The following is a 12,518-nucleotide window of genomic DNA, read 5'->3' on the forward strand; positions in this document are numbered from 1 at the left end:
AGAATAAAAACAGTACAATACATTCACAACACACTGTGTGTCCTCAGCCCCTAATCCACCACTACCACATATCTACAGTACTAAATCCATGTGTATTGTGTGTCTGTGCCTATGTTTGTTTAACAGTCGCCGCTATTTATTTTATTTTTTTAAATGTTTTTTAAAAACCTGATTCTATTGCTTGAATCCATTACCTGATATAGAATAGAGTTCCATGTAGTCATGGCTCTATGTAGTACTGTGCGCCTCCCATAGTCTGTTCTGGTCTTGGGGACTGTGAAGAGACCTCTGGTGGCATGTCTTGTGGGGTATGTATGGGTGTCTGAGCTGTGTGCCAGTAGTTTAGACAGACGTCTGGTGGCATGTCTTGTGGGGTATGTATGGGTGTCCGAGCTGTGTGCCAGTAGTTCAAACAGAGAGCTCGGGTGCATTCAACATGTCAATACCTCTCATGAATATAAGTAGTGATGAAGTCAATCTCTCCTCCACTTTGAGCCAGGACAGATTGACATGCATATTATTCATGTTAGCTCTCTTTGTACATCCAAGGGCCAGCCGTGCTGCCTTTTCTGAGCCTTGGTCCCTTTTTGTGGTACCTGACCACACGACTGAACAGTAGTCAGGTGTCAGTAGTCCAGGTGTGACAACTAGGGCCTGTAGGACCTGCCTTGTTGATAAGAAGGTAGAAACTAGGGTCTGTAGGACCTGCCTTGTTGATAAGAAGGTAGAAACTAGGGCCTGTAGGACCTGCCTTGTTGATAGTGTTGTTAAGGTAGAAATTAGGGCCTGTAGGACCTGCCTTGTTGATAGTGTTAAGAAGGTAGAAACTAGGGCCTGTAGGACCTGCCTTGTTGATAGTGCTGTTAAGAAGGTAGAAACTAGGGCCTGTAGGACCTGCCTTGTTGATAGTGTTGTTAAGAAGGTAGAAACTAGGGCCTGTAGGACCTGCCTTGTTGATAGTGTTGTTAAGGAGGTAGAAATTAGGGCCTGTAGGACCTGCCTTGTTGATAGTGTTGTTAAGAAGGTAGAAACTAGGGCCTGTAGGACCTGCCTTGTTGATAGTGTTGTTAAGGAGGTAGAGCAGTTCTTTATTTTGGACAGACTTCTCCCTATCTTAGCTACTGTTTTATGAATATGTTTTGACCATGACAGTTTATAATCCAGGGTTACTTTAGTCACCTTGCTCAATTTCCACATTATTTATTACCAGATTTAATTAAGGTTTAGTGAATGATTTGTCCCAAATACAATGCTTTTACTTTTATAAATATTTAGGTCTAACTTATTCCTTGCCACCCACTCTGAAACTGACTGCAGCTCTTTAAGTGTTGCCGTAATTTCAGTCGCTGTAGTATCTGACGTGTAAAGTGTTGAGTCATCAGCATACATAGACACGGGCTTTACTCAGAGCCAGTGGCTTGTCATTAGTAAAGATTGAAAAAAGTAAGGGGCCTAGACATCTGCCCTGGGGAATTCCTGATTCTACCTGGATTATGTTGAAGAGGCTTCCATTAAAGAACACCCTCTGTCTTCTGTTAGACAAGTAACTCTTTATCCACATTATAGCAGGGGGTGTAAAGCCATAACACGTACGTTTTTCCAGCAACAGAATATGATCGATTATGTCAAAAGCCGCACTGAAGTCTAACAAAACGGCCCCGACAATTATTTTTTTTATCATCAATTTGTCTCAGCCAAATCAAATTTTATTTGTCACATGCGCTGAATACAACACGTGTAGACCTTACAGTTAAATGCCCTTAACCAACAATGCAGTTTTAAGAAAATACAACAAAAAAAGTAAGAGATAACAAATAATTGAAGAGCAGCAGTAATTAACAATAGCGGGGCTATATACAGGGGGTACCGGTACTGAGTCAATGTAGAGGCTATATACAGGGGGTACCAGTACAGAGTCAATGTGGAGACTATATACAGGGGGTACCGGTACAGAGTCAATGTGGAGGCTATATACAGGGGGGTACCGGTACAGAGTCAATGTGGAGGCTATATACAGGGGGGTACCGGTACAGAGTCAATGTGGAGGCTATATACAGGAGGGTACCGCTACAGAGTCAATGTGGAGGCTATATACAGGGGGTACCGGTACAGAGTCAATGTGGAGGCTATATACAGGAGGTACCGCTACAGAGTCAATGTGGAGACTATATACAGGGGGTACAGAGTCAATGTGCGGGGCACCGGTGTCGAGATAATTGAGGTAATATGTACAGGTAGTTAGAGTTATTAAAGTGACTATGCATAGATAATAACAGAGTAGCAGCAGCGAAGAAGGGGGGGGGTGCAATGCAAATAGTCTGGGTAGCCATTTGATTAGCTGTTCAGGAGTCTCATCAGTAATTTGTGTAAGTGCTTGTTGAATGCCCTTCTCTATAAGTGTGCTGAAAGTCTGGTGTTAATCTATTTACTGTAAAATAGCATTGTATCCGGTCAAACACCATTTTTTCCCAGAAGTTTACTACGGGTTGGTAACAGGCTGATTGGTCGGCTATTTGAGCCAGTAAAGGGGGCTTTACTATTCTTAGGTAGCGGAATGACTTTAGCTTCCCTCAAGGCCTGAGGGCACACAATTTCTAGTAGGCTTAAATTGAAAATGTAGCAATATCGTCCGCTATTATCGTCAGTAGTTTTCCGTCCAAGTTGTCAGACACCGGTGGTTTGTCGTTGTTGATCGACAACAATTTTTCTCACCTCTTCCACACTGACTTTACAGAATTAAAAATTACAATTCTTGTCTTTCATAATTTGGTCAGATATACTTGGATGTGAAGTGTCAGCGTTTGTTGCTGTCATGTCCAAGTTTGCTAATCTTTCCAATAAAAAGTAGTTGGCGATATCAGTCGGTTTTGTAATGAATAAGCCATCTGATTCAATGAATGATGGACCGGAGTTTGCCTTTTTGTCCAATATTTAATTGAAGCTAATCCAAATCTTTTTACTATAATTCTTTGTCATTTATCTTCGTTTCATAGTTTAGTTTCTTCATCTTTTTATTCAGTTTAGTCACATGATTTCTCAAGTTGCTTGTCATGCAGTAGCAGAGAGAACAGTCTATGTTTGGGGTCTTTGACAATTTTTAGGGCCTTCCTCTGACACCGCCTGGTACAGAGGTCCTGGATGGCAGGAAGCTTGGCCCCAGTGATGTACTGGGCTGTACGCACTACCCTCTGTAATGCTTTGCGGTCGGAGGCAGAGCAGTTGCCATACCAGGCGGTGATGCAACCAGTCAGGATGCTCTCTGTTGCAGCTGTAGAAACTTTTGAGGATCTGAGGACCCATGCCAAATCTTTTCAGTCTCATGAGGGGGAAAAGGTTTTGTCATGCCCTCTTCACGACTGTCTTGGTGTGTTTGGATCGTTCTAGTTTGTTGGTGACGTGGACACCAAGGAACTTGAAGCTCTCAACCTGCTCCACTGCAGCCCTGTCGATGAGAATGGGGGCGTGCTCGGTCCTCCTTTTCCTGTAGTCCACAATCATCTCCTTTTGTCTTGATTACGTTAAGGGAGAGGTTGTTTTTCTGGCACCACCCGGCCAGGTCTCTGACCTCCTCCCTATAGGTTGTCTCATCGTTGTCGGTGATCAGGCCTAACACTGTTGTGTCATCAGCAAACTTAATGATGGTGTTGGAGTCGTGCCTGGCCATGCAGTCATGAGTGTACAGGGAGTACAGGAGGGGACTGAGCACACATCCCTGAGGGGCTCCAGTGTTGAGGGTCAGCGTGGCAGATGTGTTGTTGCCTACCCTCACCACCTGGGGGGCGGCCCGTCAGGAAGTCCAGGATCCAGTTGCAGAGGGGGGTGTTTAGTCCCAGGGTCCTTAGCTTAGTGATGAGCATTGAGGGCATTATGGTGTTGAACGCTGAGCTGTAGTCAATGAATAGCATTCTCACATAGGTGTTCCTTTTGTCCAGGTGGGAAAGGGCAGTGTGGAGTGCAATAGAGATTGCGTCATCTGTGGATCTGTTCGGGCAGTATGCAAATTGGAGTGGGTCTAGGGTTTCTGGGATAATGGTGTTGATGTGAGCCATTACCAGCCTTTCAAAGCACTTCATGGCTATGGATGTAAGTGCTACGGGTCGGTAGTCATTTAGATGTAATCATTTAGGCAGGTTACCTTAGTGCTCTTGGGCACAGTGACTATGGTATTCTGCTTGAAGCATGTTGGTATTACAGACTAAATCAGGGACATGTTGAAAATGTTCATGAAGACACCTGCCAGTTGGTCAGCACATGCCCAGAGCACACGTCCTGGTAATCCATCTGGCCCCGCAGCCTTGTGTATGTTGACCTGTTTAAAGGTCTTACTCACGTCGGCTGAGGAGAGCGAGATCACACAGTCGTCCGGAACAGCTGACGCTCTCATGCATGCCTCGGTGTTGCTTGCATCGAAACGAGCATAGAAGTGATTTAGCTCGTCTGGTAGGCTCGTGTCCCTGGGCAGTTCGCGACTGTGCTTCCCTTTGTAGTCTGTAATAGTTTGCAAGCCCTGCCACATCCGACTGTCGTCGGGGGCCGGTGTCGTACAATTGTTTGATGGTTCGTTGGAGGGCATAGCAGGATGTCTTATAAGCTTCCGGAATGAGTTCCAGAGATTAATGTTATCTGTTACTAGCAAAATTGATTTCATGAACCTCGTCTCTTAAGCTACATATGTTAACGTGGGCTTATTTTGAGCACTTTTCTTCTGGGATGCTTGATTGTTTTACTTTACTTTACTGGGAAGCTTAGCAGCAGTAGATGTGCTTATGTTATTTATGTTAGTGTTGTGTGAGCTGCACACAGTGGACTTCCTACTAGGGCACAATGCCTCAGTGCTAACAGTATAACTCTGGTTCATAGGCACATGATTACTGCATACTGTAGGATCAGCAGAGGCATTCAGGGCAGTAAGAGGGACATCAATTTGGTTACTTACATTGTGTCTACCAACGCCACTGGTATAAACTGAGCTAGGCTTGGGTCATTGTCTTAACGCAGCCGTATAATGCTTTGAAATTATTTGGGTGGATCCCATCCTCCTTATAAAACGTGTTTTGTTTCCTAAAGGTGTTGACATTGTCGTCAAAAGTTACACCCATTGAGCTGCAATAATCACATAGACAGTTGTGAAGAGAGAGAATCCTGCTAAAGCGTTCAATGCCACGATTCAGAGAGGGGACAGATATGATGGGTCTTTTACTAGTGTCAATCAGCTCTTTAGCTGCCCTTCATAATGTCATTAAAACCCACATGTCCTGACGTAGTACATTCAGGAGCAGCTTAGTAATGTCATTAAAACCCACATGGACTAGGATAGAATCAATGTCCTGACGTAGTACATTCAGGAGCAGCTCAGTAATGTCATTTACTCGAGCTTCGTGCTAGGATGTTGTTTTTGCACCAGGAAGAATCACATTACTTGATCACAGTTAAGACATGTTGTTTAATATATTCCATTTGTAACTTCACTCACTACTTGTAGCTGTCTAGTCAGTCTGTTTGTGTTGTTGGTCATGGCTAGCTTAATGTTCCCGTCAGTAGCTAGCTAACACACACACTGGCTGCTAGCGACGTCATGACAAGACGCTTGAGGGAAGCCCTACATTATGACGCGTTTCTAAGTAGTGAGAACGCGGGCCGTGTTGTAAAGTCCTCTTTAGACATGCACTGCTTCTTAACACAGCGCGCCTCCAACCCGGAAGCCAGCCGCACCAATGTGTCGGAGGAAACACCGTGCACCCGCCCCCCTCGGTTAGCGCGCACTGTGCCCGGCCCGCCACAGGAGTCGCTGGAGCGCGATGAGACAAGGATATCCCTAGACAAAATTATAAATGCAATGTGTAAAGTGTTGGTCCCATGTTTCATGAGCTGAAATAAAAGATCCCTAACCCGGACGACGCTAAGCCAATTGTGCGTCGCCCCACGGACCTCCCGGTCGCGGCCGGCTGCGACAGAGCCTGGGCGCGAACCCAGAGACTCTGGTGGCGCAGCTAGACCACTGCGCCACCCGGGAGGCCAACATGTACATTTCTTGAATCTAGTTTTGTTATCGACTAAAACAAGCAGACAATAAGAAAATTGCGTTTTGAAAAAGGTGAAGTTTTTACTGTCAGTCAATGGGATAACCTCGGGCGAGCCGCGACGTATATTCTTTTTTAGATAGAACATCACTGTGCTGAGAACTTCCAACAGTTGTTGTGAAGAAGGGTTTTATGAAAACTACACTAACACACAAGTCTTCCATTCTCCATCTCACAGGAGCGCTATGTGGCCAGTCTGATGCCTCTACAGAAGAACATCTGTCCTTGGAAGAGTCCTCCCCAGCTGAGGCCCTTCCTCCAGGAGGACTTTATGAAGACTCTGGAGAAGGCTGGTCCTCAGCTCACCTCACCACTCAAAGGAGACTGGATGGGACTCTACAGGTACTGACGTCCACCGCACACAGATAGCCTGGTTCCACGTGTCGTTAACCTTTTTTAACCAGGGAGTCCTACTGTCTGTTTTACGGATGATCCATGAATGACGACAACACGCATCAAATATGCCGAACATAAACAACCGCAGCCGTAGGAAACGGACACATCAGTAATAAGCTCCTCAATCAGTTTTCTGAATTTCACTAGATGCAATTTTAAACAGTTTTTGAGATTATTCCATAAATAAGGTGCACAAAAATAAAGCTGATTCACCTAACTATGTGGAGACCGAAGGAGTTTCCGGTGTTGACTATCCTTGAGACCGGGGCGACTTGACGAAGGAGTTTCTGGTGTTAGCTATCCTTGAGACCGGGGGAAACTTGCCGAACGAGTTTCCGGTGATGGCTATCCTTGAGACCGGGGGAAACTTGCCGAACGAGTTTCCGGTGATGGCTATCCTTGAGACCGGGGGAATCTTGCCGAACGAGTTTCCGGTGATGGCTATCCTTGAGACCGGGGGAAACTTGCCGAAGGAGTTTCCGGTGTTGACGATCCCTGAGACCGGGGCGACTTGACGAAGGAGTTTCCGGTGTTGACGATCCCTGAGACCGGGGCGGCTTGACGAAGGAGTTTCCGGTGTTGACGATCCCTGAGACCGGGGCGACTTGACGAAGGAGTTTCCGGTGTTGACGATCCCTGAGACCGGGGGAAACTTGCCGAACGAGTTTCCGGTGATGGCTATCCTTGAGACCGGGGCGACATGACGAAGGAGTTTCCGGTGTTGACGATCCCTGAGACCGGGGCACCTTGACGAAGGAGTTTCCGGTGTTGACGATCCCTGAGACCGGGGCAACTTGACGAAGGAGTTTCCGGTGTTGACGATCCCTGAGACCGGGGCGACTTGACGAAGGAGTTTCCGGTGTTGACGATCCCTGAGACCGGGGCGACTTGACGAAGGAGTTTCCGGTGTTGACGATCCCTGAGACCGGGGCGACTTGTACAGGACATCTAACAGTTATTAATGATGTTAGGTACAGTGGGAGTTTTGGTGAAATCGCTTTCTTTTTATAAACGAAACGAGAGAATAGTGCATTGATCTTTGAGACTAAAAGAGAAGGCCAGCCTACTTTCTGATGTAGAATGCAGTGATGTGTACTGAACTAAAGCGTAGTGTGTGATGAAAAACTGTATCCAATGACTTCAATACAGTGTCAGCTCCCACTGTGTTCAGAGATAGATGGATGGTGTTCAGAGATAGATGGGAGGGGTTGAGGGGAGCTGAAGGATGGGACTGGTAGATGACATCGCCACAGTCTAAAGCTGAGATGAATGTCGACTGGGTGATTCGTTTTTCTGCTATCTAATGAAAGACATTTCCTATAAGAGAAGCCCGATATTTATTTGTTTTATACATGTGTGTTCTTAATCATTCCTCAACATGTTTTTTTTTGGAGAACTTTATTTTTTCTTTCTGTTTACCAGGAAACACAAGTCTGTTTTATAATGTAATATAATGACAGTCTGTGTATTTCCTGTTTGCAGACTTTTTTAATGTGACATGGTCTATGCATCCTAAAAGCCTGTTGGTGTGTTTTTGTTTCATCTTGGTGTATTTTTTCCCCCATCCAGACAGTTCCTGAGGTGTCCTAACTTTGATGGCTGGTTCAGGAATCGCAAGAGAGAGATGATGAAGAAACTAGAGGCCCTTCACCTAGAGGCTGTCTGTGAGGAGGTGAGTAATGAAGAAACTAGAGGCCCTTCACCTAGAGGCTGTCTGAGGTGAGTAATGATGAAACTAGAGGCCCTTCACCTAGAGGCTGTCTGTGAGGAGGTGAGTAATGATGAAACTAGAGGCCCTTCACCTAGAGGCTGTCTGTGAGGAGGTGAGTAATGATGAAACTAGAGGCCCTTCACCTAGAGGCTGTCTGTGAGGAGGTGAGTAATGATGAAACTAGAGGCCCTTCACCTAGAGGCTGTCTGTGAGGAGGTGAGTAATGATGAAACTAGAGGCCCTTCACCTAGAGGCTGTCTGTGAGGAGGTGAGTAATGATGAAACTAGAGGCCCTTCACCTAGAGGCTGTCTGTGAGGAGGTGAGTAATGATGAAACTAGAGGCCCTTCACCTAGAGGCTGTCTGTGAGGAGGTGAGTAATGATGAAACTAGAGGCCCTTCACCTAGAGGCTGTCTGTGAGGAGGTGTATTTATTATAGATCCCCATTAGTTCCTGCCAAGGCAGCGGCTACTCTTCCTGGGGTTTATTATGGATACCCATTAGTTTCTGTCAAGGCAGCGGCTACTCTTCCTGGGGTTTATTATGGATCCCCATTAGTTCCTGCCAAGGCAGCGGCTACTCTTCCTGGGATTTATTATGGATCCCCATTAGTTCCTGCCAAGGCAGCAGCTACTCTTCCTGGGGTTTATTATGGATCCCCATTAGTTCCTGCCAAGGCAGCAGCTACTCTTCCTGGGGTTTATTATGGATACCCATTAGTTTCTGCCAAGGCAACAGCTACTCTTCCTGGGGTTTATTATGGATCCTCATTAGTTCCTACCAAGGCAGCAGCTACTCTTCCTGGGGTTTATTATGGATACCCATTAGTTTCTGCCAAGGCAGCAGCTACTCTTCCTGGGGTTTATTATGGATCCCCATTAGTTCCTACCAAGGCAGCAGCTACTCTTCCTGGGGTTTATTATGGATCCCCATTAGTTCCTGCCAAGGCAGCAGCTACTCATCCTGGGGTTTATTATGGATCCCCATTAGTTCCTGCCAAGGCAGCAGCTACTCTTCCTGGGGTTTATTATGGATCCAGCATACAAATCATTAAAATCCAGACGGAAAATATTTACACAAGAAGCCACCTAACATCACACAGTCAAACTCTTCAGTCATTTAGTAAAATCACCATTCTGCGATGGTGGAAAAAAGAGGAATAAATGATTGTAAAAACGTACCGCTCTCTTGTCCCGTATGTTATTGGTTGATTCATATCTGCTCTGTCTGGTGGGATGTTCTGATGTATTTAATATCATAGAGTCTATCATAGAGTTATGTAAAGCCATAACACCCTCCTGTGTTCTGTTAGACAGGTAACTCTTTATCCACATTATAGTAGGGGGTGTAAAGCCATAACACATGTTTTTCCAGCAACAGACTGATCGATAATGTCAAAAGCCGCGCTGAAATCTAACGTAACAGCCCCCACTATCGTTTTATCATCAATTTCTCTCAGCCAATCATCAGTCATTTGTGTAAGTGCTGTACTTGTTGAATTGTCTTCCCTATAAGCTGAACGTCTCAACTTGTTTACTGTAAAATAGCTTTGCATCTGGTCTCAAACAATTTTTTCCCCCCAGAAGTTTAATAAGGGTTGGCAACAGGCTGATTGGTCAGTTATTATAGCCAATGAAAAGGGGGCTTTACTATACTCACTTTGGCTTACCTCCAGGCCTGAGGGCACACGCTCTCTAGTAGGATGAAATTTTAAAATCTGGCAAATATAAGTGGCAATATAATCCTCAGTAGTTTTCCATCCAAGTTGTCAGACCCCGGTGGTTTGTCATTGTTGATAGACAACTATTTTTTTTTTCACCTCTTCCACACTCACTTTACGGAATTCAAAATGACAGTGCTTGTCTTTCATAATTTGATCAGATATACTTGGATGTGTAGCGTCAGCGTTTGTTGCTGGCAGGTTTTTAGCCTAAGTTTGTTATTCTTGCCAATGAAAAAAATCATTAAAGTAGTTGGCAATATCAGGGGGTTTTGTGATGAATGAGCCATCTGATTAAATGAATGATGGAGCGGAGTTTGCCTTTTTTTCACAATCTATTTTAAGGTGCTCCAAAGCTTTTTACAATCATTCTTTATATAATTTATCTTTTGTTTCATAGTATAGTTTCTTCGTTTTATTCAGTTTAGTCACATGATTTCTCAATTTTGCAGTACGTTTTCCAATCCGTTGTACAGCCAGACCACATCATGCTCGGAGCCTATTCACCTCTCTCTCTCTCTCTCTCCATTTCTATTCTTCATGTAGGATCTGCAGGTGCGAGTGCAGCAACACACGGAGGTGGAGACTGTGGACCTCGTTCTCAAACTCAAAGACAAACTGGTCAGTATCCGGTTGTTTCATTTGTAACAGATCGACATGGACTTCAGAGCAGTCTTCTGTTCATTAGTGGTAGAACACGTAACAGTAGGGGTTCCTGTACACTACATGACCAAAAGTATGTGGACAACTGTTCGTCAAAACATCTCATTCCATAATCATGGGTATTAATATGGAGTTGGTCCCCCCCCTTTGCTGCTATAACAGGCCTCCACTCTTCTGGGAAGGCTTTCCACTAGATGTTGGAACATTGCTGCTATAACAGCCTCCACTCTTCTGGGAAGGCTTTCCACTAGATGTTGGAACATTGCTGCTATAACAGCCTCCACTCTTCTGGGAAGGCTTTCCACTAGATGTTGGAACATTGCTGCAGGGACTTGCTTCCATTCAGCCACAAGAGCATTAGTGAGGTCGGACACTGATGTTGGGTGATTAGGCCTGACTCGCAGTCGGCGTTCCAATTCATCCCAAAGGTGTTCGATGGGGGTTGAGGTCAGGGCTCTGTGCAAGTCAGTCCGGTTCTTCCACAACGATCTCGACAAACAATTTCTGTATTGTCACAAGCCGGCTCATAGCCTGTGACAAATGAGAGGACACGAACAACAGGTATAGGCCAATTCAAAAGTGTTCTTTATTATTAAACAAACTATTAACTTAAACTAAGAAACAGGAATGAGGTGTGGATGTATCAGAATGTAAGGTGTATGTAAAGTGCATGAATATGTGTGTGTGAACATGACTGAGTGAAAACTATGCAAAACTAAAAAGGAACAAACAAATCATGAGCATACCTGGAGGAGCAGAGAGAGAGAGAGAGAGAGAGGTGATTAGTAAGCAGTTTTATACCCTGAGCCCAGGTGGCTCCAATCACTAACGACCCTCCTCTGCCTGCAGGAGGAACCGCCCCCTGCACTGCAGAGGAGGAGCCGTGACACCCCCCTCCTTAAAATGAGGGTCCCACCCTCAACCCAACTTCCTCCAACATAATCAAAATAATTCAAATTTCCCAAAAAAAACAAATAAACAAAAAAAAAACAATCCCGGCTCCTAGCAGTAGCCCCGTGTCCCCCAGCCGACTGTCTGTCCCTCAAACTCGGCAGCCCTGGTACCTGGGGAGCAATTTAAGAGGAAAGAGGCACAGACAGCCCGTAGGGGTCAACAGAGAAAAGGTACAAGCTAGGTTAAAGGAGCACGGGACAGAGCATCAGCAATGATATTATCCTTACCCTTAATGTGCCTAATATCAAGGTTGAATGGTTGCAAGAACAAAACCCAACGCATCAGGCGCTGGTTGGGGTTTTGCAGGGACCTCAGAAAAACCAGTGGGTTGTGGTCAGTGAACACAGTTAAAGGGGTCAAACCAGAACCAACATAGACCTCGAAGTGCTGTAAAGCCCAAATGAGACCTAAAGCCTCCTTTTCAATTACAGAATAGTTTTTCTGATACTTATTAAATTTTCGGGAGAAGAAACTGACTGGACATTCAACCTTGTCGTCATTCTCCTGGAGAAGCACAGCCCCAGCACCGATTTGACTGGCGTCTACCTGCAATTTGAAAGGTTTCCCAAAATTTGGTGCTGCCAACACAGGTGCCAAACACAAAAGAGTCTTAACTGCATCAAATGCCTCTTGACACTGGGTGGACCAGATAAATTCAGCCTTGGCCTTCAACAGATTGGTCAGTGGGGACACTATTACCGAAAAGTTTTTACAGAAAGCACGGTAGTACCCCGCCATTCCCAGGAAGCGCATCAGTTCTTTCTTTGTAGAGGGCTGTGGGAACTGCCTCACAGCCTGAACCTTGGCTTCCACAGGACAGACAAATCCCTGACCAACAACCTTGCCTAGGTATGTGACTGTAGCTTTGGCAAACTCACATTTTGCCAAATTAATAGTCAACCTGGCCCACACCAGTCTTTCAAACAGGCCTTGCACTCTCCGAACATGCTCCTCCCAGGAGTCTGAGTAGACGACGACGTCGTCCAAATACACG

General features: G+C 45.4%; 1 protein-coding gene across 1 annotated transcript in view; it reads left to right on the forward strand.

Annotated features, from left to right (window-relative positions):
* dennd6aa (DENN/MADD domain containing 6Aa) overlaps nt 1-12,518 on the forward strand; it is a 48,516-nt gene that overhangs the window by 23,521 nt on the left and 12,477 nt on the right. The window contains exons 15-17 of the mRNA XM_055869981.1: nt 6,259-6,422; nt 8,046-8,148; nt 10,454-10,528. Coding sequence (XP_055725956.1) covers nt 6,259-6,422; nt 8,046-8,148; nt 10,454-10,528 — 342 coding nt within the window. The remainder of the gene's footprint in view (nt 1-6,258; nt 6,423-8,045; nt 8,149-10,453; nt 10,529-12,518) is intronic.

Source organism: Salvelinus fontinalis, chromosome 18 (assembly GCF_029448725.1).
Source record: "Salvelinus fontinalis isolate EN_2023a chromosome 18, ASM2944872v1, whole genome shotgun sequence".
In the NCBI taxonomy this organism is placed as follows: Eukaryota; Metazoa; Chordata; class Actinopteri; order Salmoniformes; family Salmonidae; genus Salvelinus; species Salvelinus fontinalis.